At 39.3% G+C, this 27,427-nt stretch overlaps 1 protein-coding gene across 2 annotated transcripts in view; it reads left to right on the top strand.

Annotated features, from left to right (window-relative positions):
• The window catches only part of NR1H4 (nuclear receptor subfamily 1, group H, member 4), a 41,927-nt gene extending 15,202 nt beyond the window's left edge, over positions 1–26,725 (top strand). Inside the window, exons 1-9 of one of the 2 annotated variants that reach the window (XM_009882576.1) lie at positions 430–472; positions 1,684–2,034; positions 8,002–8,152; positions 11,738–11,873; positions 12,396–12,494; positions 13,600–13,699; positions 15,214–15,360; positions 24,665–24,778; positions 26,118–26,356. In XM_009882576.1, coding sequence (XP_009880878.1) covers positions 1,689–2,034; positions 8,002–8,152; positions 11,738–11,873; positions 12,396–12,494; positions 13,600–13,699; positions 15,214–15,360; positions 24,665–24,778; positions 26,118–26,356 — 1,332 coding nt within the window. In that variant the 5' untranslated portion in view covers positions 430–472; positions 1,684–1,688. Of the gene's footprint in view, positions 1–429; positions 473–1,671; positions 2,035–8,001; positions 8,153–11,737; positions 11,874–12,395; positions 12,495–13,599; positions 13,700–15,213; positions 15,361–24,664; positions 24,779–26,117 lie in introns of those variants that run through there. The other variant, XM_009882575.1, reaches the window with a different exon arrangement.
• The last annotated feature ends 702 nt before the right edge of the window (positions 26,726–27,427 follow it).

Raw genomic sequence — 27,427 nt, 5'->3', positions numbered from 1 at the left:
GATAATTAAACTAATTGTTAATAATAAGTGGCACCATTATTCTCACTTGGTATTGCGTCACATTTTCCAGACGTACATCTTGCTGATTATTCTTAAACTGGGACCTCAACATTTGCTATTGGCAAAGATGTGCTGTGGAATCGCAACAATCACACAAATCCAAAGCACCTGTATGGCTTCTGCAGGATGATAAAGTAGGAAGGGCAGAAGGCTGCAGAGCAAAAGCATGAGACCTTGAAAGTGAAAAAGTAGGTGAAATGAAAAGGTTAGCTTCTGGCACTACTTGAACTGAGACAAAGGTGAGGGAAGAATCCCCTGCTGTACATTTTAATTATTGTTGTCATTACAGATGTTCCCTCTTCTTATCTGTTAGCATTTCTTCATTGTTTCTGATTCCTCAGAAGTGAAGGAGTCTTGCCAGGGAACCAATTTTATGTCAGCAAAAATGTTTTTGGAGTGCTTCTGAAGCAGTGTTAAGTAATGGTCACCAATGAACATTAATCTATGATTTCCTTGTAAATATTTCTGTTGACTCCAATAAAAGTGGGACTCAGCATCTTCCTGGAAATGTGCACTATTTTTCTCAGATTCTCTTCTTGGAACTAATGAAGAAATTGTGTCACTGTTTTCATGAAACAGCAAGATGTGGCTTTCTCCAGCAGAAAATATGAAATAGTTTGCAAATAACTTTTAAATTACTCTTTTCAGACATTTGACATGGGCTTGATTTTAAGTGCACCACCCAGGAACTGCTAGATGTTGTTGTAGTACAGAAAAAAGTAAGACTCAAGTCGTTGGCATTTTTAAACCTGCAATTTAATGGGCAAAGCCAAGGTAGCCTCCAGATACTGTCTTGATCCCGACAGGAAAGGTTACCATTCCTTGTACCACTGCCAGGTTTGTTGTTGGCTCAGAGGCGAATAGCGCTGGCTTACAGAGGGGTTTCATAGGAGAACCACGCAACTGCACTGAGTAGCACAGGCTCGCAGGGACTGGGGACCAGGCTGCAGAGGCTGGCTGGGCGGCCACTGGAGGCTGGATGCTGAGAAGGTCGCATTTCACCACTTACATTAGGAATGTCTTGCCTGTTCCTTCATGGTAACCTCACTTTGCCCTTTCAGGCTCTTCTTGAAGGTTTATTTCATGTTCTCAGTCTTCTAATTAAGCCTCACTCTTGTCATCTTTCCCCAGTGCAGTTTTTCCCTGTCATGACGTATTCATTCAGAATTAAATAGAAATTAGCACGATGTTTGAGTCTTGATCTAACTTTCACCAGTGCCACAGGATTTTTGGCTTTTGTTTGGATTTCTCTTATTCTGCTGTGAGACCAAATTTGGGTTGCTAGCTTCTCTATGGTGTGGATTGCTCTTTCTTGTAAACTGAACATTTATACGACTAGCTGCACAGTATTTTTCAAGATTTTTTAATGTAAATGCCAGTGCCGGATATTTCCACCAATAATAAAGGAGTGGCTGAGAATGGCTAAGTTACTTCTAAAATATCTTGCAATATGTTTGCGTGGGACCAGGACCACAGCAAATCCAAACTTGGATAATGCAACCTTTATGATTATGCCTTGTTTTTGAGATGGATGTCTGGAAGTGGAAACTTCTCTGCTAACTGCAGTTTCATGGTAGTAATAGAAATTGGTTTTGCATTATTATTTTCCAGGTGTCCTTTCAGAGCCAATGAGTTCTCCAGTGCAAGAGGCAGATGTGTCACCTTACACACAGTACAACAGTGTGCCATTTCCCCAAGTTCAGCCTCAGATTTCATCCCCGCCTTATTACTCCAACCTAGGCTTCTACCCTCCGCAGCATGAGGAATGGTATTCCCCTGGGATGTACGAGCTCAGGAGAATGCCCTCAGAGACCTTTTTCACAAGGGAGACAGAAATAATGGATATCCCTGCAGCCAAAAAGCCTAGACTGGGTCACTCCACGGGAAGAGTGAAAGGAGAAGAGCTCTGTGTGGTCTGCGGTGACAAAGCCTCTGGGTACCATTACAATGCTCTTACTTGTGAAGGATGCAAAGGTAGGATGAAATTAATTACAGAATACTATTCAGCTAATAAGCACAGCAGTTTCTGAATATTTTTTTCTTTGTTGTTAATTTTATCAGAGTCATTAAGCATTTTAGAGATTTATGTTCGCATCTGGTGTACGCTATTCTATATTTTCCCCAGAACAGATTGGCAGTGTCTTTCACCATTGTCCTGTGCTTCCAGAGCACAGTTGGCCAAACTATAGCTTGTGAGCCATCATTAGCTCTTGATAAACTGAAGAACAGCTTCCATGTGGGGGTCTGGCAGCCTGGCTCCACTGTCTTAGAGACTGCTCATGCTGATCTCTTCCTGTGGAAGGAATCAAACCCATAGAGGCTGGTAGGAGTTAGGTGCTAGCCTGCCCTAGAAATCAGGGGCAAACCCAGCCCAAATGCCTCCTGTAGTAGGCATTGAAAGGAAGCAAAAGCTGTCAGCGCCCACCTGCAGGCTGTTCCCAAAGAGTCTCTTTCCCCCAGCTCCTGAAGGATGTGGTGAGTGTCTCCAGGTTTGTGAATGAAAGGGTTTCTCATTGTAGGTTTTCTTCTAGGGATAGCCCCTCTTCCTAGGGAGGGAGCTTCTTCAGGAAAGAGATGGTGTCTGTAGGATAAATATCTTGCTTCTTAGGAGAACAGCATTCACAAGTTGGTGTCAGGATAAATGGAATATAGAAAATAATCACCATTATTGGAAACATGATTGCCAGATATTTTAGCAGAGAGGGACAAAAGCTTATGCTGTTGGAATAACTATTATACCTAAAGGCAGTTACTCTGTGACAAGGCTGAGGTACATATAGAAAGCAAAATAATGCCCCATTTTTTCATTCTATTTTGAGAATAAATATTTCATTATTATTTCTGTTCTATGGATAAAAGCTAAAGCATGGACATTGCTGAAGCACTAAAATATCTTAATGTGGAACTCACTGTCACTGAGAGCAGACTTTGAGCTAATTTGGGGGTTTTGCTTTATCTATTACAAATTCATTTCTGAGGGCACAACAGACCACACTGGTCAACACTCTAAACATGAATATAGTCAAGAGTCATATACTTTATCTCAATAATTCCCATATAAGGGGTTCATTGCCCATGTGAATAGTCTCAAAATCAAAAAATATGAATTAACTTATATGAATGCTGTCATTATAAACCAGATTAAACTTAGTTTTAAAGTGAAGATTCCAAGTATTGTTACATTTACTTTGTTAGTAAGGTATTCCTACTGTTTCTTAACTTCATTATTGAATGTCTTAGCAATTTTTCAAAGATTTACAACTACAAACTAGGGAATTTGTAAAGAATGTTTCTAGGAGAGTGGTTAAAACCACCAAGCAAATACTCCAACTAAAACCCATGGCGAAAGGAAATATGTGTTCATCTCTCTACTGATTCAGTTTGAATCACTCTATGTAACCATAATTTTACTGCTTTATTGGGATAATTTATTTTATGTTTTTGTTCTGTTTCATGACTGCAACATCATTGCAAAGAATAGTATCCTTGATCAAACATAGTAAAACTTGAATTATTTAAAGATAATGCAGTCTGTTTCTACAATAAAGTTTAGAGGTGGTTAAAGTACTAGCTGATTCAGTAGAAAGATGTGCTGAGGACAGTAATTCTGTTTGACAAGGTGAAGGGGATACCATATTTTCTAGACCTCTGATCATTCCTGTCTATCTGTGGAATTTTTCACGTGGGTATACATTACCGTCAAAGCGTGGTGACCAAAACTGGGCTCAGTATTTCACTTGTGCTCTTATCGGTGCTGCAGAAGAACTACCTCACACATCTCACATCCAAGTATGAGACTAGCCCTTCTTTTTGGCAACAAGACTGCTAATTCGTGCTAAATGTGTGTTTGAAATAATACCCAGATCTCTTTCTGCAGGACTAGTGCTCACCTTGCAGCACTCCTGCTCCATTGATGCTGTGAACATTCTTATTCAAAGGGGGAGACTTTGCACATATTTTTATGGGATTCAGTCCTCTGTGATGAATATGTTAAACATTTTTTCATTTCTTTTTTGGGTAATGCATTCAGCAACACCTCCCATTATTTTGTTTTTCTTTCTTAGGCAGAAGGAATAATATTAAGATCTTATTTATCATCCCTCAATGAGAATATTAATCTAAAGATATGGGCAGGAGTACACACTTCTATATATTTTTTAATACATTACCATCCATTAACAAATAATTATGAACTATTTCATTTAATATTTTACATTTTATGCAAAACCAAATTAAACGGAACATTTGCTCTCATACAACATCTGCCTGTGGTACTATAAAAAACCAGGCTTCCTCAAGGTTTCTCTCACCTCTAATATATCACTTTAGAGAATGCTGCCTTGACTAACAATAATAGCATCACAGTTGTGGTCCATAAAGAATGAGGCAGTTCAGGCATCGTTACAGCGCAGGGAGCAATATACTGTGCTTTAAAGTCTGATGCTGTAAAGGGCCTTTCTGAGACAACCTTCACAGACAGACATCAAAGACGTTTTGGTACAGCCTCAACCTGTGTAGTGATACCAGGTTTTAAGGGCCAAAAATGATCGGAGGGGTGGAGCACCTCTCCTATGAGGACAGGCTGAGAGAGTTGGGGTTATTCAGCCTGGAGAAGAGAACGCTCCAGGGAGACCTTATTGCAGCCTTCCAGTACCTAAAGGGTGCCTACAGGAAAGACGGGGAGGGACTCTTTATCAGGGAGTGCAGCGATGGGATGAGGGGTAACAGTTTTAAACTGAAAGAAAGCAGATTTAGACTAAATATAAGGAAGCAATATTTTACTATAAGGGTGGTGAAACACTGGCCCAGGTTGCCCAGAGAGGCTGTAGAGGCCCCATCCCTGGAAACATTCAAGGTCAGGTTGGGTGGGGCTCTGAGCAACCTGATGTAGTTGAAGATGTCCCTGCTCATGGCAGGGGGGTTGGACTAGATGATCTTTAAACGTCCCTTCCAACCCACATTATTCTATGACTCTATGATTTTCAGATGTTACAGAACAAGTGGGACATAGCATCATGCTTGTTCAATAACGCTACAGAATAAGTTCTGCTAAGATAAAAGCTAGTGTGAATTCCCTCTGCACAGGCTGGTGGTATGAGTTTTTCAAATCTTCAGACCACTCCTGATAATGCTTGATGTCTCTCATGCCAGACTGAGAATATTTCTTGCAAAGAAGGGTCCTGCTTTAATCTTCTCCTCGCTCTAACACCCACCAGATGGGCATGGGGGGAAGGAACCCTGTAGCACATCTTGATAGTCTGATAGAGCTGAGCAGGTGCTTTGTTAGCAATTGTGAACTTCAAAAACCTTTAAATTGAAAAAGCCTGTTGTCAGGATGGCAAACAAAGATATGTACAGAGCTTTCATCTACACTTTTAACAGCTGTCCTCCATCAACTTCCATAATTTCCATAAGAAAAATCAGCATCAGTAACATTGGAGGAGCTCTAGACTTTATTAATCGTATTCATGACTAGCTAAGAGAACAAAGCAAATTCAACATTTCCAGCCAACAGGAGCGTTTTGTAATTTGGGAAGATCAGATAGAAGTTAGACTGTGCCAGAAAAACCTTCAGCTTTTGGGGCTACCCCTTCGTTCATTTAACAGATGCCATTTACCTGATTTACCTCTGAATTTTTGTAAAACTCCTCCTGCTATAGAAGTTCACACATAAAATATCTCAGGTAGTTTAAGTTCATTTTGAATTATTATTGAATAATATATAGAGAAAATTCATTCATACCAAAAAGCTAATTTCAAAATTAATTATGAAGTCTGTTCAAGAAGACAATGATTCGAGTCACTTCATAATAAAAATGAAGCAAGAGTAGGTTTAAAACTACTTTTTGAAAAAAAATAAAAAATAATAATTCACTTTTCATTTCACATCATTTCACTTTTTCAAAAACTCTGTTTTCAAGAGCAAATATTCGACTGCTTGAATCTTGTTGGTTCCTAGCTTTTGCATCCATATTTTTGCGTTCTTCTTTCACATTCTTACATACTTAAAAAAATTTATTTACTAAAGCTCTTTTTCTTTGCTCCTCCATGAATAAGCAAATGCACACCTTGTGGGTAGGGTGAGTGATAAAGACATCAATTGGACTTAGAATGTCATAAATATTTGTGCAGAGCTTTTCAACATTTACTACTAATTAATGTGTCATAAATGAAAGGATGTAAATTTAACAAATAAGATTCATAAATGATGTAAAGCAGATGCAGTTGCTTTTAACTGACACTGAGAACCTACAGCTTAAATCCAGGCCTTTTTCTCCCTTCCCTGACCAGTAAATGCTAATGTATTAAACACCACGTGAATGATGAATAAAAATAATGCCTGGGGCTGCTGGAGGTTCTAAGCAATCTGCATTTCAAAAGAGACTGATGCCAGTCAACTGTATTTATCTGAAAAGTCGCCAATAAAACAGACAGCATGGAAGAGATTTCAAGCAGGAATTAGAGCAGATTCAGAGAAATGCCAGATTTTTTGTGACCAGATAGCAGAATTGTTTTACTGGTAGCTACACAGTGGTCCTTGGAAGAGATTATGCAACTATAAAAACATGGGTCAATGTTGGGAAAGTGTCATCTCACAATAGCAAAATCATCACATCATCTGTTATCTCGCCTAGATTCAGCAGGGCAGTATCTTAGCTGAACGCGTTCTGAAAACAAACAGACAAATCCTGAACAGACAAAAATTCAGATTCACATCTGAATTTGCCCTGCGATTGGATTATGGGAGACTGGGTCTCATCTGCTGCCTGTCTTAGTGCATCAAAGTTCCAGGTTGGAAAATGATGGTGGTTTTATTGTGGCAGCCACTGGTGATAAGAAAGCAAAAGCTTGGTGAATAGCTCTGGTTAATGTAAATTTACGCACAGCTCTAGTTTGAAGTCCACTGTAAATGAGGGATATGCCAGCAGAAGTTCCCAGGAGTCTATTACAGCAATCTGCCCTCAGATGGAGAGGAGAACTGATTCCCTCTGCAGTTGATGCTAAATAGTCTCTGCCATACGAAGGGCAATGTAAAAAGATTGTTGTAGTACAGTGAGTCACACTAAAAATTCAGGAAACCTTCAAGTCATCATTGGCAGCAAAGACTGTTACTTTGTGATAACTCTTTTATTCCATTACATTTAATATCTTGAGCACTCCAGATCTTGCCCACAGTGCCACTCTTGGAGGTGTGCTTGAAAGCTGCTGAATAGGAGATTTAGATAGGCTGAGGAAAGGTCCTCTCAAGTTCTTGGATCAGTTGCTGTTTGCAGTTACCACTGTACAATTTTGGAGTGAGTCCAGTGACAATACCAGTAGAACTGCCTGCGCAGCTGAAATTGGGTGACCACTTAACCTATCAGATGGACAATATTTACTGAATGAGGCCGGAGTATCTTGTAAACAGGGAAGGAGGCCACATGTAAAATAGGCAGATACGATGCAGCTTCCTTACTAAATTTTGGGGTGGGCAAGCATATCAGTATGTGGAGCTTCTGTAGATCCCAGGAGCTGAAGGATCAGTGATGAATTACTCAACTCTCTTTCTGTGTATCTTGTACCTCAAGAGACTCAACAGACTCTTCTTTTTTTCACTGGCTATTTGTAGGGTATCACCCTACAGCTCTAGTGCCGGTGCTCAACCTGCTCCTGGCAGGTTTCAGATTTGGGTCTGAATTTTCCCAACATTCACAGTTCCAGGACCTTACTTTGAACTAATGTCTAATATTAGGGGCCATGATTTATCATGTTGATTTATTAAATTATATGACTTCGATATTGCTGCCAATACAAGTATCAAGAACATAGTCATCCAGGCACTGAAGTGCAGTAGAACACGTGTCATTCAGAAAACGCAATGGAGATGGAGGTGTTCTTCAGCTTGATTACTTTGCTTCTTTGAATGTTTTCTTTCATCTTTGTCACTGCTGTGTTGTGCAGGGTTCTTCAGAAGAAGCATCACCAAAAACGCAGTATACAAGTGTAAAAATGGAGGCAACTGCGAGATGGACATGTACATGAGGAGAAAATGCCAGGAGTGCCGTCTACGGAAATGCAAGCAAATGGGCATGTTGGCTGAATGTATGTATACAGATATTTCCATTAATTAGTCAGAGTGTGCATCAAATACTGTATTTTTTAATTAGGCTGGTTTTAATAATAAAGTTATAAAAGATGTCGTCTGGTAGGTGGAAGGCGCATTAAAGATGATGCCGTGCCTGTGCATCAAATCCTGTAGAAAAAGACAAATGCACCTATAAGCAATGGGATTTAGTTGGTGGTCAGGGACACGAGGGTGTAAGAGCTGAGCAAATGGTGAAGGAAGGGCTGTCCTGCACTAGATGACAGCCATCAGTCTGCTTGAGGGGGAAGGAAAAACAGTCAGGGGAAGTCAGTCTACAGGAGACTCCCCAGGAGTGAGGAGGTTGCAGCGTTGTGGAAGCCAAAGCAGGAAAGTCCTGGTGCTTCCCTTTGCTACTCTTTCTAGGGCTCTCCCTGTCACTTTCTTGCTCGCCAAGTCCAAATTTTGGCTTTCAAACAATGCCATATTCAAGAAAGGAGGAGGACTGCTGCTAGCAGGAAGTTCCTGTGGACTTGCCAAGTGTATGTTCCCAGACCTCACCCAGCAATCAGGCAAAGCCTGCTATGGGCTAGCCCTTTTTTATAGTCTCATTAGCTCTTCTCATGGCGCTATAGATTTTCCTGCCTTGCATATAGGCACATAGGTAGAATCGTCTCCAGAAATGAAGCTGATGGACTTTAATAATGTTTCACATTAAAGTGAATATTGTATTCAGACTATCAGCTTATAAACTTAATTGAGCTTCACGTTGGGTAACTTAGAACAACAGAGATATTGGAGTGCAACTTTAAACACATTTAAAACTCCATTTTGAGTAAAATGTTGGCCAATCCATTATTTTTGCAAGCTTGTTCCTGAAAACAGCCTGTAAACATCTGCTCTTCTGCCTTCCATGAACAGGGCTACAATTTACTTTTCTTGATGGCTCCAATCATTTTAGCATACACGTATGTGTGAAACCAATTTAGGTTCATACAGGAAATTAATCTACTTGGAATTTTTAATATACTTCTATCCCTCAATCTGATCAGAAGATGCTATATTAACTGTTGGTTTTGTAAGAAACAATAAGCTCCATCAATATTTGGAATGCATTGCCAGCATAATGTAATTAATCTTTCATTCTGCAAATTGAACAGGCTACAAAGATCCTGAGATATGGCATATTCTCGTGCAATATGTAAATATATGAGCAGGCATCACCACTGCGATGACAGCACTCAATGTGTCCCTAAGTGTCAGAGGAAAATAACTCCCCTGTGGTGCTGATCCCGGATCCATTGTTCCAAAATATTGAGGGTTCAAAATAGCCTGAGTGACTCAGTACGACAAAAAAACCCAACCCATCACTGAAAAAAAAATAGGTCAGTGTAAATAATACTGACTGGGCCCACATGAAACTTTTAAACTGGCCTATCGTTTTCACAAACCAGCATGTGTGAAATAAAAGCCAGCGAGTGCCACGGCCATCTGACTCTCTCTCTGCAATGGAAACACTGGGTATCTTGTGTTGCTCATGACTTAACCATAAGCATGCTCTAAAGCACTGCAATGAGGATGTTTGGCAAGGTACTATTTAATGGCTTTTAAGTAGGAGTGTGCCACACAATTGCTTTTAGTTCAAGGCAATCCAGGACAGTAAAACACGAAGCTTCTTGTATAGACCATTTATTTGAAAAGAAAAAATGACTAGGAAATCAAAGGTTACCTTGAACTTTGTTTCACTTACTCATTTTGTAGGATTGTAATTGCAAGCTCTGTGGATTCTTTTTTCCCTCTGAACAAGGCGGTAAAGTCTTATAAACATTTATGGCATGGCTACTCAACAATCCTACTCCTGCCCTTTATACTCAAACCACAGACAGATCAAAATTACTAACCATCAATTTCAGTCATTTACTGTCATTTTGATATAAATTGCAAGTTTCTTGGGTGAAATGTCTCCCCAGGGAAGACCCAGGTTCTGCCACTCTCCCTGGAAGGTAATACCCATTTAATACCTATTGAAACCCAGCTATCTCAGAGGTAAAAAGTAAAGTCCTGTCCCTTACATGAGCTTTCCAGCTAACATAAATGGAGTCAGAATAAGATATCAAGGTACTACTCAGTAGCAGGAAGCATGAGAAAAATCTGTCTTACTGCTTCAGGCAAATATAAACCAAATTTTCCCTCGGAAGGTAGTAGACCCGATCCTCAGGTGGTGGAAAACAGTCCAAGCCCATTAACGCTGCCAAAAGATGCACTGAATAATTTAGAAAAAGAAATCTACGATGCTGTGCGGCAGCACAAATCACGTGGCTCGATACCAATTATTATCTCCATCATTCCTATTCCCCCCTTTCAAGGTATTATTTGCAGGTCTTATTTTAATCATGTAAATTTCCTCTTCTCTCAGTGGTTCAGGTAGGTTATTTTATATAGTGCTTAAACAGGAAATTAAAAACATTCACAACGAAATTCACTGTTTTCATGGTATCTTCCTCCACCATCATATACTCACTGAATGAGCCCCTTTTCCAGCTCTGCATTTTCAAAGGTGAAGAATGGGAAGGATACTTGAAAGAAGCTTTAAAAAAAAAAAAAAAAAGAAAGAAAGAAAGAAAGTCCTGTGCTGATAGGTTTATTTTTAGATGAATACTTAGCTGTTTACTTTTTCATTTGTGCTTTCTGGCTGTCTTCCACAGGTTGTGCAGGGTATCTATTATCCCTTCCTTTTGTTAGCAGAAGCACATTGCTAGTTTTTATAACATCCACACAAGGATGCTCCGTGGTTCAAGGTACTGAAATGTAGTCAGACCAAAAAAAATCCACAAACGCAAAAATCCTTTCATTAGAGCAAGTGAAACTCTATAGTAAAACCAGGGCTTTATTCAGTCCTCTAACACAATGAAACACAAAATAGCAAGACTAACTGGATAATATTTTGAATAAATACATTTTAAAGGTACATTTGCCGGCCTGAGTTACTTCTGAGTCTACATTTTCAGCTGTTGGTCTGTCTGTATAGTGACACTGTAATGGCTAAAATCCTGAGTCCTCTCTTCTAAGCGGGCTTTCTTTGTGAAGATTCTGCACTATAGACATAATATTGCTTAAAGATTATTGAAAACATCTGGTGCCCTTTGTGTAAGAACAGCTGCACCTTGATTACCATTTGGGATTGGATGAGGAGCACACTTTTGATGACAGTCTTCCAGTTGTCCCCATTTACTGCTCTTTGGTTTGGGTGTTGGAGCACACGGAGGGGTTTTCTTTTGGGTGAAACTAAACCAAAGACACACTCCAGCGCACTCCCATTGCTAACGGGGTTTCTGTCTGTAAAACACGATTAGAGCTGGTCCAAAGCAAGATCCCTGACATTCACACTGTGTGGATGCTGGGTCACCAGAACCAACTCTTTTGCTCTGCAGATGGGCTAGACTACTTATTCGAGTGTACTTTGTATGTCTCATTATACTCACATCCAAAGGTAATGTGAGGAAATGACCTGCACAGGTAAGTGGGTTTGTTGGGCGTTCATGGGCATGTTTATGTACCTATTCAGTGCCTGAGGCATATATAAATCCAATTGCTATCTGTTGTATTGTGTGTTCTAGGTCTGTTAACAGAAATACAATGCAAGTCAAAAAGGCTACGGAAAAATGTGAAACAGCCCCCAGATCAGACAGTCAATGAAGATAACGAAGGCCATGACATGAAACAAGTGACATCTACAACTAAAATATATAGGGTAAGAAAATTCTCGTAATAGTTGATACTGTAGTGGTGATGTTTGAGCTCAATGTGGTTAGTACAGTGAATACAGAGAACTTGCATAATTGCAAACGCTCTGGAGCTGTCTGTATTAATTAAAACTCCCACCAAGTCAAGGAGGTACCTTGTATATGGAAGCAGTTCTGACAATTTTAGTCAAAACTCAGTAAAGCATCTATAAAACGCACAAACTATTTTTCCTGTGATACATGTCAGGCATATGTCACATATGGTGAGGTGTGATATTAAAGTGTGAGCATGCCTAGTCATTTGCTAAACATTTCTTTATTTCTTATAATAAAGCACACAAACTCATGCAGTTTGGAAGCATTATATACCTCTCTTCTGTACACTTCTATAGAAATCTCAGTGACAAGTAAATGTCTTATCTGCTTGGTCTCCAAGTGTCTAGAAACATGTATAGCTTTTGAAAGCAAGAGATGCTAGATCATTTCCATGACTGCATTTCATGATGGGCTTTTTTTTTTTGCCAGTGTAGGAGAAAGTAGAATTTACCCCAGAACAGCAGAACCTTCTTGATTACATCATGGATTCATACAGTAAACAACAAATACCACAGGAGGTGTCAAAAAAACTAGTAAGTACATCGATGAATTAATTCTGGAGATGCGGATAATGAAGCTGAGGATTACATGGCAGAAAATATTTGTGCTCAGTATAAGTAGGTGTAGTAAGCAGTAGAGCAAATTACGGATAAAAGCTTACAGTTAAAACATGCTGCACATGGGGCAGAATCTCTCCCATTCAGCAAGCAGTTAGACCACATCTTTGTTTATCAAACTTTAAATGCTAAGAAAAAGCTTTCAACTCTGGAAATATATTTTTATGCTCAGATCTAACCTTTGCTGATTGGAGATTTGTTTTTTTGCATTGTCAGTATAGGCGGTATTTTAAGTTCAACTTGCAGACAAGCTTCCTTTCTATAAAGACACAAGCCTGGAAGCTTGAAAATATTTCATTTTTCTGAACCCAAATTCCCAACATTTTCCAGGTTTGGATTTTTGTTTTATCCCCTCTTCTTTCCTTTTCCTCTCTACCTTCTAAAAATTCCATTTTCCCTTTAAGAGCTCCTAGTTTTCATGGTAGGATGAAAAGTGTTGGGAAACAAGGAGAAGAGGAAAAAAAAGTGTTTAAAAGAGGTTGTTTTTTTTTTTTTTACAAAACTGTTATGTTTAACCTTAAAAAAAAACCCAAACCAAACCCAAAATGACTGTAGAAAATTATTTCCTAAGTCATCAGCTTTGAAAACTAAAAGGAAGACACTTGCAGGTGGGGGGTTGGATAACCCATAACTGACTTGTGTAACTTACTTCCCTGGGAATTCGAGGAGATCAAAACCAAAAATATATTAAAAAAAAAGAAATAGACAAATTCATGGCTAACAAGGCTTTTGTTTAAATATTATGGTACACATTCCTTCTAGCTCAGGAAGTGCCTAAATCATTGATTGCTAGACATGACACTGAAAGTGAGACAGATATTCCAGAGGAAAGGATACTCTCTACTTCTTTTACTTTTTATGTTGCCTTTCAAAATACCCGTTTTTGGCAACCATTGGAGATAAATTACAGTGCTAGGTAGACCTCTTGCCTGATCCAGTCTAATAATTTTTGTATTTTATGTTATTAAATGTGAAGTGACAATGAATATTGACAGAGGTTGTTTGATTTGATTTTTAACAGTTACACGAAGAATTCAGTGCTGAAGGAAATTTTCTGATTTTAACAGAAATGGCTACGAGTCACGTGCAGGTTCTTGTGGAATTCACAAAAAAACTACCAGGTATATCCAGTGTGTTGGGGCAAATGTTGTTATTGCAAAGTTTACGTGCCTTCCAGTTGCCATTTGGTGATTGTTGTGTATCTTTTGAAGACTATATAAAAATGCCGCCTCCTCTGACACATATGCATTCTTCAGACACTGCCGAAGAAAAGGAGCTTTGTGCTCGGAGGAATAACATGTTGAATAATTCAAACTCTGCCACTCTGAGATGTGTCACTCTTTACCTATTGACAAACAAAGTGTTCAGAGAAGGGCTTGTATCTCTAGACAGACTGTATTTTTATATATCACTGCAATGCCAAATGATCTGCCTCTAAATTACCACTAAGACTTGCCAGACTCTGCTTCACTCGCTTTGCTGCCTTTCTAGCAAAGCCTCTAAGTCATGAAATCCACTGAATTTTCAGTCCTAAACAAGAACTTCCCCTAGTTGGTGATACCCATATTTATGGTCCTTGCATGGTGTGTTATGGACAAGTATTGAAAACCTGGGTTTATCAGTAGTGTTTTTTTAAGTCCCAAGTTGATGTTACCTCAAGAGTGAACAATGAGCACGGTACAGGTTCCTTGTAATTAAGGAAGGTGCACTGTAACACTTAGCTGTATGAAAACATTATTTTCCTGGCACTCCCATCATATTGACCCTTCCTCTGTGCATTACAGGCTTGCTTCAAAGCCTACCACTGCAGTTGTAACTATATTTTTTTATGCCAACTGGGATACTGGCTTCCAGGAAATGAAAAAGGGAGGAGCTTTGTAATTAAATAATCTATTTTCAGTGTTGACTTAGAGTACATCTGGTAGAGTTTATCACCTTATTGATTCATTCTCTACTTTTTCTCTGCTTCCTCACAGAAGGGGGTGGGTGTAAGGTGGGTACCTGCATTGGCAAGTATGAGGAGAGTTTCCCATGATCTTCAGCTCCCTGTTCCTCTTCAGAGGAGCAGCTCTGTATTCACACAAGTGAATTTGTGTAGTCACACAAATTTCTGCTGATTTCTTCAGTGAGTTTTAGAGGGTTTCCCCTCCAAAAAGAGAAATGCATCTATGTAAAATAGTATATTAGTCCAAAGGCAAGGTGAAATATTTAACATTAGATGGTTCAAATGCTGATTTTTGCCATCAGAGCATGGAAAGGGCTGAAAGCAGCATGGCTGTCGAAGAGTCATATACAGAGCTCTGGTGGAAACACGGCAGAAGATGTTAGGGAGCAGCACCAGGCTAGACAAATTCTCCCCTGTTGGTAATGCTATGCCACTAGATTTTGCTTACCATGTTCCTCTTAAAGTACCATGAACTCCAAACCGCAAGCCTAATTCTCATAAACTTCAGTGAGGTCCAAATCTGTGTCGTTTTCTGGAATCTGGGTTTCAATTTCTGCAGCATTTGGCAACCCTGCTGACATCAACATCAAGGTTACACAGATATGTAGCACCTCACGTGCAAGAACTTCAGGACAGAAAGCAGTGGGGACTTTTCTTTTGCTGCCTTACTTATCTCTAACATCTCCCCAGGCTTCCAAACCCTTGATCATGAAGATCAGATTGCTTTGCTGAAGGGCTCAGCAGTAGAAGCCATGTTCCTGCGTTCAGCTGAGATCTTCAGTAGGAAACTTCCTACAGGACATACCGTCCTTTTAGAAGAAAGAATTCGCAATAGCGGTAAGTCTCTTGTTTAACGAGGGAAAAACAAACACCACCATTGCACTTCTGTGTCAGTATTTTGCCCTTGGAAAGCTAGTAAAATTGTTTATTAGCATTGAAACAGGTTTATCTGAATGTTGTTCTTTATATTAACTAGAACAAATCTAACTCAGCCTGGAGTTGAAAGGTCATAAGGTAAAAGTTTATTTATAAATACATTGCAAGTATTATGAATAACGCTACCTCAAATAAACCCAATGCAAGTCTCCAATGACAAGCATGAAAGAACAATGAAGAAGAAATACCACCGTTTTAAATTATTCACAGAAAATATCAATACTTATGCTTTCAAAGGCAATCACTATAAGACTGAAAGTAAAAAAGATTTTAGGATGTTACTACAGATGACTGAAGGGAACCACCTGTTCTTAAGGTCAGTTTGGTAAAATTGAATCACGCTGCACAAGGTGCATAGGAGAATTATAAATATGGCATGTTCTCAGTATGTTTTCTGCTTCTGAAGGTCCATCAAAGGCTCGCTCAGTGGCTATGATAAATTCTACTGGTTCTAGACATGATGAAAAGCCAAACAGGTCTGGATATTATTTATTCCTTAAAGCAGGCAAAGTCATGTTTTGCATTGTTATGTTTTCTTTGTGCTCCACTAATGCAAAACTGAATGTTTTACCTTTTTCTGTATTGACCAGCAAACTTTATCCAATCCTTAGCTACCTATCATGCAAAATTCAAATGTAAAACCAATTCTGAATCAGAGGGTCTGTCTATAGATTATGACTTCTGGCCTTCCTTTTCAATGGTCAGAAGAAGAGACAGGAGAACGTTTAACTTCAATACTAGTCACAGAAATGGGCTTGAACTCAGTTCTGAAACTCTTAATATCAGTCACTTGAAGGTAATACTGATGTACCCAAAAATTAGGCCAATACTTACATATATGAAACCCTGAAAAGGCGTTAGGAAACCAAAATAACTCACTTGCTGAAGGTATGTACTTAGTTTGGCTTAGCACACTCATTCCTAGGTTTATATTTTGTAGTTTTTTACATTTCTTTCATTTTTATTTATTATAAGAGGCTATTGTTTGATGGGCTGGAAATGGTGACTTCCAGAGTGACATAAATGGCTTCTGGTCCAGGTTCTGCAAGCAGAGAAGTATGCCAAGAAGGCCAGAGATATTTCCTGAAACTGTAATGAGTTGTCATGGATCCAAGTGTCTTCATCAAGAGATTTTCTATTGGATTATAACCTAAATTTTTGATAAAAATAGGTTTTAGAGAAATGAATCCATATGAACACATGATTACTGAAAGCTTCTCTCCTCTAATCTGTACAGTGAGTATTAATCTTCTTGTTCAAGGTGTGAACTGTTCATAAAAAATAGAAGCAGGAAATACTTTGATCCAGAACATTACATAAGCTATTATGTCATACCAATAATTTTTTCCTTACTCATAATTTTAAAATAGCTTGTTAATTCTCTGCAACTATTGAGTCCAGATGAGATGCGATATTATTTTTTGCAAGTTTGAGCTAGACTTAAAGATAGCATTTCATATCATAACACGACTAGCTGGAATATGACATTGTATCCTGCAGTAATATTATTTACCTGTCATGAAACAGATTTAAAAAATAGCATTTTGTGTAGAAGAAAATTTCAAGACAAGTAACAATTTCAAATGTGGCATTATTTATTCCAAAAGAAGATTTCCTGCAATTTTTTTTTTTTCTGTGGGGAAAAAAAAACTCCAAGGTAAATTGAAAATGAGTTCTGGATCAGAAGAAAACCTGGACTGAATAGTTTCCAAGAAATGAAACACAATAACTTTTTTTTAGTGTGTATATATCCACATATATATCTTATTGTTCTGGAAAAGGTTCTCCAAAACATCTTCCCACAAGGTCCCCTGGATCAACTTGGGGACGTAAGAGGAAATACTGCTTCTAGAACTTCTCCCTCCCTATATTACAGGAGGATAATGTATTATCCAGCTTACTTGCTGCTGGCTGCATTCTTTCCTTCCATTAATAGTCAGAATAGAGGACAAAATACCTTTTCTCATGTATTTTAATTCTCCATTCTGTGCAAATTCAAGCCTACTTAAAAACGTTTTCCTTTGCTGCACTTAATGGGGGCTGTGACAGTAACAACAAAAGCAATTTGTAAATCTGCATTTGTAGCAATGTTAATTGCTGGTACCAATGCTATTTAACAATTAGTGCTATTGCACAGACCCAGAAGTCACTCAAAATTTCCAGAGTCTCTCATTTTGGGCTGACATTGCTGCATGCCAGAGCGTATCTGCCAACCTGGCAATGTCCCTTGCATGAAAAGGCTGAAATGTGTTTTTTAATTGCCTCCCTGCCTATGTTTTCAGTACGGGTAACTGCCTGTCAGTTAGTGGTATCGCTTCCTTTGCACCAAAAATTCAAACAGATTGGTTTATAAGAGGAAGGATTTTTACTAGGCAGGTTTGGCTCTCTCAGGCTTCCCAAGTATATTTCTCAGTGTTCACTGAACTTTCACAGGAATCCTGCTTGTCATCACACAAGCTACCAGAGTTTTTTTGTTTTGACTTTAAGAGCTCACATTGGTGCATTTTTTCTGCACGGTTTGTCTTATTTTACGATAAATTCCAGAATTATACATTTAGGCAAATTGAATACTTGTTAGAAAATACCTGCTACTGAAACATCTTATTTTTGTGGTTTAAATCACGGTCGTTTTCAGGTGTCCCTAAGTTAAAAAAAAAAAAGAAAGAAAGGCATCTAAATTATTCTGTTATCATTACTCACACATACAGCTTTCAAGAATATTAAATACACAGTTCACGCCCCTGCATGTATAGGACTCAACACCAGGGCTCTAGGTTGACTAATAGCATGTACTAAATGTGGTATTAAGATAGAAACAAAAGCAACCTCTTCCAGCCATAACCAGTAAGGACACATGCTACTAGAAACTGCAGCTGGCCCTTATCATGTTATAGACTGGTCCAAGAGATAAAATAGCCATAAGAGATTAAACCCAAGTCAAATAAAGGAGAAAACCCAAGAGAATTACACATAAATTTGGAGATAGGGAGCTTTTTTTTTTTTTTTTTGCATACCTCACTGAAAAACAAGACTAAATGCAGCAAACTGAAACACCCTGCAAAGACAATAGAGACGAGCAGAGGAAATGCAGTGATAGCTGAGGGAGAGTTTAGGAATTAAATTTATAAGAAGCATCAGGATTATTCATGGTTCCTAGTGAGGTCCTAAACACTGTCAGGCCATCAGCCATAAATTATTGCTGTTAGTCAGAACTTCTGGCCACATATTTTTAGGTGCAGACAATTGTCTGAATGTCAGATATGTCCTATTGTCAAGCCTTGACGTCGGTATCCATAAAATTGGGGGTGGGCATCCTGCCTAAAAGTCACAAGCTGTCCAGACTTCTGTCACCTGCCACCATGTCCACTTGGAAGCTGCTGTCATCTATTAATATTTATGCCTTCCACAGTCTGATTGTATGGAATGGATTTTTTTTTTCCCCCTGACAAAAAAGCCAGAGATCTGGTGGTGATGACCTTTGTGCATTCGCAGCCTTCGTTTATTCTCATGCTGATGAGGTGTATTTTTATTTCTTAGCTTGAGCATATTGCTCAATCCTGGTACATCTCAGTGACTGCCTTTGTTTGTGCCCTTATGGTCTTTCTCCACCAGGTGTTATGGAAACTCTTTCATTAGCTGCTCATGCGACTGAAATCCTCTCCTACTCACTCTAATATTGAGACTTAATGAGACATACAGACATTTTATTTAATGTTAGTTAATGAGACTTTGTGCTACTTACTCATCTTATTTGATGCTTCACTACGCATACACCAAGTTGTGACTGATTGATTCATTCTGTGAAAGGCTGACATCCTAGTAATTGAATGCTTAGTTTCTTTCTGTTATTTTGAAAGCAAACTCTCCCCATTATCTATCAATACAATATTTTTAAAAACCGTACTGAAATACTGAGTGTTTTCTCAGTGAACATTTAGAGCTTGTTTTCCTAAGGACACCTGCTTTCAGCAGTCATGAAGAGCCACAGATTTTTATTTCATCACTTTATTCTGCAGAGCAGTTCTACTAATTTGAGTATTGGGGAATGAGATACTATCTGATATGGACACAAACAGAAGAATCTGGACCCAAATTTTCGGTTGGCAGCAGGACATCTGACATTGTGAAATAGACTGTTGTCTTCCTGGATGGGTTACAAGTGCTGAAGTACAGTGAGATCCAAGGAAAAATAAGAAATAGCCACAATTTCAAAGCATTGGCAAGAGGCCACCTTTTGCCCTTGATTGTGGGATACAAAGTTCCCATTGATTTGGACGAGAAACTCCCGCAACCCAGGGCAAAATTTGGCACCGGAACAATGGATACCTAATCACTTCCGCTGCCTTTGGCTTTTATTATTTGATTATAAGTATTGAGCAATGGTATTGCTTCAAAACCCCATTGTGCAGGGGTTTGTGCAGGGAAACAGAATGAAATTATCTTCACTGCCGAGTCCAAAAAACCTAATCTAAGAGTGAGCAACCTGGTCAGTACCTATCACTTTGTTTCTAAACATACCTGCAAAATATCAGTGTCTAACACTCCAAATAGTCATATGCATTCACACAGGCGACACTTACAGTCCTATGACTAGACCTGAAACTGGCACGCTGCCCAAAATATCTGGCAATTAGGACCATTTTAAATTACAGAGTATAGGAAAGAGCTTTTCTGTTTGTGCGTGGTACTGCACAATCTACCACACTGAGTTAGCCAGTGCCACATCCCTGAACTACAAATAAAATTGATAAAATGTTTAAATCGTATCTACAGAGTTAATTTATACCCATGAAAATGAGAACAGATGTCAGAGGACCCAATCTCTTTTCTTCTGCATAAGTGTGCTTCTCCAGGCCAAAAACTTACTTAAATAGACTCAACTGATGAAGACCAGCTCAAGGCAGTGCAGATGCTGCTGCTGTGTGGAGACCACACTTCTCTCCTGCCTGCAGGCACTCAGGCCACTGCCAAAGGATGGTGTGTGGCAATACCATCTGCATTTCCTTCCAGGTTTGGTTGGTTTGTTGTTGTTTTTTTGTTTTGTTTTGTTTTGTTTTTAACTAAGGTTTCTTTGCTTGCAATGGTAGCTTCACAGTGGTCCTATTGATTGCTTTTGAGAAGATGGGGTTTTGTTGTCCTGATTGTGAGTTCTCCTTAGCACAGGCTAACCTCTCAACCTCTCATTTAAGTTGGCCATTTAACCTCTGTGAGATGATGAGAGAGGAGAGGTCACATGAATGTGCTCTGGTGTATCTTCTCTACTGCCTAGATTTTTCCCCTTTTTAGCTATCAGCATCAACATGGTGAATTCGGTCAGTGTTTAAAGGGCCACTGATGCATTTGAACAGGTTAGAAGGCAGAGCTCATAAGCAGCATGGAAAGCAGTGGTGGCAGATGAAACACTGTGAAAGACAAGATGTAATTTTGCGAATAATTAATATATTTTACTTTCATAAAACCGCTACTAATACACCCTTGGTTTAATATCCACTGCCAGCTGCATGTTTATCAAGAAAAAAAGATCTCTCTATCCATATTAATCCCACAGTGCTAGTTACTGTTAATTACTACTCACTCTCAAGCTTACCACTTGCAACAGATTAATCTATTCAGTTTTAATCAACAGCCAAAATAGAAAAGAGAATACCGGTCTCGAAGAGCTGGCAGCACTGACTCAATATCGCAGTAAAAACATCTATTCCAGGATTTTGTTAACCAGACAATTACTTACGGCCTGAAACTGCAAACCTTACAAAAGCACCAGCCCTCTTACCTTCAGAAAGAAATGACAGGAACGAAACCCTAAAAAAGGCAAGGTCAAAACCAATGCTGTGTCTTAAGCTACAGATAGGAATGAAATTGTGCAAGAAGGAAGGGGTGCTGAACGAATAATGTTTATGGGTTTACATCTGCTCCGGTCTAATGCCGCAAGTCTGTACTCAGTAAAGGCAGTATTTCCCATTGACCACCGTGGGGTTTACAGCCAGTCACGCATTAACATAGCCAGAGTAATCAAACGAATTGCAGCGTCTTCCGCAGATGATGCAGTCAGGCTGGCGGTTAGGTAGAAATCTGTGTAATTCAGAATGATGCATAATGCAAAATGAAGGAGGGGCATGTTCTTACCACTGTAATGTTGCATGGAACAAAGATTCTGAAACCTTTTTGAAGAAAAGTTAAGAAGGAGGCACCATTAACCCTGCCCAGGAAGCTCTGCCTGTCTGACACAACTCTGTGCAGAGCTCTCATCTGATCTAAATAATGAGGGTTAGACAGAGCTAACTTTTCTGTCCTCACTGATGCCACAAATACAACTTTATCTATTTGATTTTTTTCACTTTTGGAGTATGACTTGTAACAATGACGTTTGAAGTCATAAAATTCATTTCTTCTCTAGCCTTTCCAGTTACGAGCACCAAATCGCCTTTAATTCTTTTTCTGATAACCTGAATTGAAGTGACAACATCTTGCATAGTAGATAAGAAAAAAAAAAAAAGAAAGAACTATAAACATCTGTTTCCTGCTTTTTTTGCTTTCTGGTGGAGCTTATTAAATACAAACGGCAGCGTTTTCAATCACATTAGAAAACAGCCCCCTCTTGTGATGGAACAGCAGTTTGTGTAATGTGCATACAGGATGATGACATAACCGGGAAACTCCAGCACAGATGGGATGAGGGCAAAACTAGTAACTAAGAAAAAATTCCTTTATCCTAATCTCAGAATTGCTCATTTTGCATGGTTTCATTCATAATCGTCTTGTGACGTATATCTATTTAGAGATTTCAAAGTTCTGTTCTCTTTAGTAAAAGCAGTAAATCAGTTGCATTGCTGTAACATCCCTTTTTACTCCCTTTCACCTCTTCTGTTTTGTTTTATTTCTCTGTTTGGAGTACAGCAGTGCAGAGAAGCTTTCTGCCATAGTTTCCTTTGCTTCCGCATTCCTCATTTTTTGTTTTAGTTTCTTAATGTTGGATAATAAGCTTTCTGGGGCAAGGATTGTTTTACTGCATGCTTATACAGTCCCTGGACCAGTGAGGACCTGAATTAGTTATTCTGCACCCTGTTCACCAGCATGATTTTCATCCCACTTCTGCTATATTGAAAGTAGGATGTGAGGAGCTTTGTGGTCAGCAAAACAAGTAATTCATCCAGCTGAAAACTAACCTGACCCAAAGAAAAGAGAGAAAAAAATATCAAATGATGACTATGAGAAACAAATTATGGGAGTCTTAGTCACAGCCCGCTTCCTCCCATTTCCTGCCTCCTGCCAAGACGATCATGCCTAGCGGCATGATACCTTGTGCAGAGACTTCTAAAAATATCCAGTTTGTCTTGGACTTTTCTCATGTCATTGCTGAGCTATTTGCTTTCACAAAAGGAATTCATTTGCTCTGCTTTAGGACTCAGCTAGACTTATTTTTTCTCCTGGTTCTACATTCACGCAAACTTTAAGACTTTGGTGTGTCATATGTATGTGTTCTTTACCTACGCCACCTTGTAAGGAACTTTGGCATTTAAAACTGCCCAGTAGAGAGACGGGCGGTTCCCCAGAAGTTAGCAATAACAAGTGTTCAAAATTTTAAATAGTTAACGCTGATGACTAATGACATAAACCTTGCAGGAGATTAGATGCTATGACTATTGCTTGCTCTGTATAAGCTCCAGCTGTGTTCCTAACTGCCACAGGACGAGCTGACCCACATCACGTATATCTGCTTAATTCACTTAGACTCCTCTTAATAGTGTTGAACTTGTGACAAAAACAAGATTTGTGGCTTGTAATCTGAAGTGAACATAGGTTGCTCGTGTCACATGTTTAAACACATCATTCAGCCACAAAATAAACCACACCCTGCAAGACCATACTTTCACCGTCGGGACACAGAACTATTCCACCGATTGAAGTAAGTTCTCACTGTCACAGTAAAATGTGACTTGTTCATAGTTAAGTCAAGTGACTTCATGTTTCTTTTCTTTGAGTTCCACCTGCTGAGTTTCATTTTGAATTTCCCCTGTTGGAGACACTCCAAACCTTAGCAGTCCCGGATTTCAGCTTCGTGGTGTATATAACACTCAAAATCACATGATTTCATGCAGTTTCGACACCAAGTTATACAGTCTTCTCCCAGAACAGCTCAAAATTAAAAGTAAAATGACAAGAAATCCTAAGGCCCTCATCTGAGAGAACAGAGGAGGTTTCCATCCTTTCAGCCAAGGAAGACCAAAAGGCTTCTTGCTGCAGAATCACTGGTTCAGATCTCTACACCTCATCCATGCCACCGCTTCAGAATTGCAAGCAGCCATTGTCAACAGTCTAGTGGCTGCTCGGTGTGACTCATGCACCAGTTTAAAAAATAAAATCAAATTGATGTCACAGGACCTACTTCTCTTTTATACCAAAAAGCAGAATGAAGTACATCTGTAATTTAAGGCTAAGTAAGAACATCGTGACCTGATGACAAAGTCAGTAAGAGGAAGCCCAGTCGGCATGCCCCAGTTCGGTAACCCCAAAGGGTTTCGCTGATGGCAAGAGAATCACATGATCCCATCCTTAAACTGGGCTGGATTTTAATTATTTATGTCTCTGTACTTTATAATACACTAGTTTACGCTGGAAGGTGGTAGTAGTTGCAAGCGAGTTGATCTTGGCCTACAGGTAATCCTAGACCTAGCTAAAGTTTCAGGCTACATAAAAGGAGCAATTAAGATGCTTTATGGAGACAACTGAAGCAACTGCCCAAGGCAGTTAGTTATAGAGTTGAGTTAGAATTAAACCGTACGCCCTGAGAGGTTTCCATATAACTAATGTAAAGATAGGGAACATGGGGACTGTTCTGCAAACTGTGCGTACTGGAAAGAGAAGACAGCTAGAACATCAGCAGGCAGCAAGAAAACCACGTATGAGACTTGTCCTGAAGAGCAAGACAGACAAATCTGGAAAGGAAAAGGGTTTGCTTGAAAGAAAGACTTTGAAACCAGGTGAAAACAAGTTGCCAGAGCTTGCCTGTTTCTACTCTGATCTGGAAAACAAGGATGTGCTTGTGTTTTTGGAACTAATTGTCTTGCATCAAGCCTGATTTGTGTAGTAAATTTCTCCCACCAAGACAGTCGAGGCTTCAAATACTAAATAATTGCTCTGTGGCAATAAAGCAGATTATTTCAGTAATTAAAAAATATTATAACTTTTTTTTTTTCTCTCACAGGTATCTCAGATGAATTCATAACTCCCATGTTTAATTTTTATAAAAGCATTGGAGAGCTGAAGATGACACAGGAAGAATATGCGCTGCTCACAGCCATAGTGATCCTGTCTCCAGGTAACTTCTAATCCAGAATTAAATATTACTGGTTTTGGAAAGAAAGCATGAGGAGTGTGACTTAAGACTTGTAAAAACTTACATTCTACGTAGAGTAAGTGAGCATACATGCTTATTCAGTATATTCAGTTATTAAACCAGAAAACAAGCACACAAATCCAAACTCCAAATGTCCTGCTACACCATCTGGTTTTGCATAAGAGGAAAAAAAAGTGCTTAAATATCCTGCTTAAAAAAATTACTGGTATCTCTCCACTGCTTAGAAGGACAGGCTTCTTTCCTCAAGAAAATCCCAGATGTAGTTACATGCACATCACTACAGACTGTTGCGGAATGCCACATTTTTTAGAAGGAAATTGGGAAACCCTGTAACTTAGAATAGAGAATGGCAATGAAGGTCTTCAGCCTTTATTGAACAACCACCAGCTGGCAAGAGCAGAAGGACCGTTCTTCAAGAGGGCAAGTCACTCTCTTGACTGTAAAGTGTTGGAAACTGACCTTTCAGAAGTATCGGCATAATAGCGTCTGATTGCAGGCTTTGCTGTAAAAACTGATTCTTTGGCGACACAAAACTAGCTAGCTCTACCTACAACATAAGGAGAAATTGTACAGTGCCTCAAACAAACTGACTATCATAGGAACAGGAGAAGAGAAGCCTGATGCTTCAGGACAAAAGAGATACACTGAGGTTTCACTGAAGGTGGGAAGGTGAAGCAATTCCATTGCTCTTTGTCTCAGTGTGGCTCAAGACAATTTTTTAAACAAAAAATTTCAGTGACAAAACAACCCCATCCTCCTCTTTTCCTCCCTCTCCAAATACCCAAACACATACTTCCATATGAACAAAATAACAAGACGAGTATTTTCTAAAAAGGAATTTCATTTGAGGATGAAGGTGTTTGATTTCTCCCTGGTGACCTGCATGTATACTCTTCTCCAGTGGCCAAATTCCCCAGTTGTACTACACCTCAAAGAACTTACGCTGTGCTGCTCAGTTGTTGCAATGCATTGCAGGATGCACTCAGGTGCGGAACTGCATTGGGAGATGATGATACAAACCCAGAGAAACATTTCTGAGTTAAAACTTCAGTTTTTCAAAAAGTTGAAAGTTTTCCTTAGCTGGAAGTGGGAAGCTTGCATGAAAACCCCAAACAAAAAATACAATGTTAAGTATTTTTATTCCCTCATAATTTGAAAATAAATATTCTTGGTAGACGTGAACATCAGTGCCCAGGGTAAATATTTGAAGATTTCTATGTTCTTTTATCAGTGTAAATATTTACATTGTATCAGAGCATATATTTGCTAATTACTTCTTTTCTTTTAAAATCATACCCAGATCGACAATACATAAAGGACAGAGAGTCTGTGGAAAGGCTTCAAGAACCCCTGCTGGATATTCTACAAAAATTCTGCAAACTTCACCACCCAGATAACCCTCAACACTTTGCATGTCTTCTGGGCCGTCTTACAGAATTACGGACATTTAACCATCATCATGCAGAGATGCTGATGTCATGGAGAGTGAATGATCACAAATTCACACCTCTTCTCTGTGAGATATGGGATGTGCAGTGATGGATACTTTTTATTTTATTTTAGGAGAAATATCTTATTAAAGGACCACATAGCATATGTTTTAATAGGAAAACATCCCACAGTACATTAAATTTTCTTTACTGCATTTTTGTAGAAAGATGCCATGGATTCCTAAAAGTCATTTTGTTCACTATACACAGAATATTGTATAGCTATCAGATCCTCACATGTGAGTATAACTTTCTCTGTATTTATATTCTCTGATCAGAAAGAGTCCACCAGCTCCTCAGAGGAAACCTGTTAATTCACGCTGCAATTAAGCCGATTGCAGTTACGGTTCCTCTTGACAAATGGGGAAATACAGGTTTCCATTCATATTTTTTCGTTGCGGTGTTTTTGTGCTTGGCCTCCATTAAAGAATATACTTCAGATATTTACGGTAATAAACCAGCTGAAATGGTTAATGCCCCAGTCATTTGCTGTTCAACTGTGAAATGTGTTCATGTAAGATGTGCAAGATGTTATTTCTTCAGAAGATGAGAAATTACGTAATGGAAAAAAGCCACACACACGCACAAACCCCCTTCTCATTGATATAAACATGTAGCTTCATTTGCATTATTATTTCAAAGTAAAAATTATACAGTACCTATACTTTGTGAAAGCGCATCACAGGTTATTTCGCTTTTTGACTTTTGGTGCTTAGTGTGTCTGAAGAATACCATCAGCGACATTCCGGGAACAGGTAAGCGTGTTTGAATGCCGCGCGAGGCGGTGCGGGCTCCCCGAGGCTAACAAGGGGCTGTAGGCAGGGTGGCTGCTTTCCTTGTGCCCGGGTCTGCTCCCAGCGACGTGAAACCGGCCGCAGCACCCACGTGCCCACCGCACCGTCCTCCAGACTGCGGCCCCACACTGCGGGCGGCGCGAGAAAAGCGCTGGGTGCCGAAACGGCTCCGGGCCCTGCTGCGGAAAGGCCTTTTCGGGTGTGAGCTCCACCGTGTTATGGTTCGAAGAACCCACAACTATTTATTGTCGTTTAGACAATTATTTTATCACCCGATGACCCTTCCCCACCCGGGAAGGGGAATCGGGAAAAATAAGGAAACCCAA

Source organism: Charadrius vociferus, unplaced genomic scaffold (genome assembly GCF_000708025.1).
Source record: "Charadrius vociferus isolate BGI_N301 unplaced genomic scaffold, ASM70802v2 scaffold72, whole genome shotgun sequence".
Lineage (NCBI taxonomy): Eukaryota > Metazoa > Chordata > Aves > Charadriiformes > Charadriidae > Charadrius > Charadrius vociferus.
The sequence above is the reverse complement of the archived record's forward strand: the minus strand, read 5'-3'. Positions and strand labels throughout refer to the sequence as shown.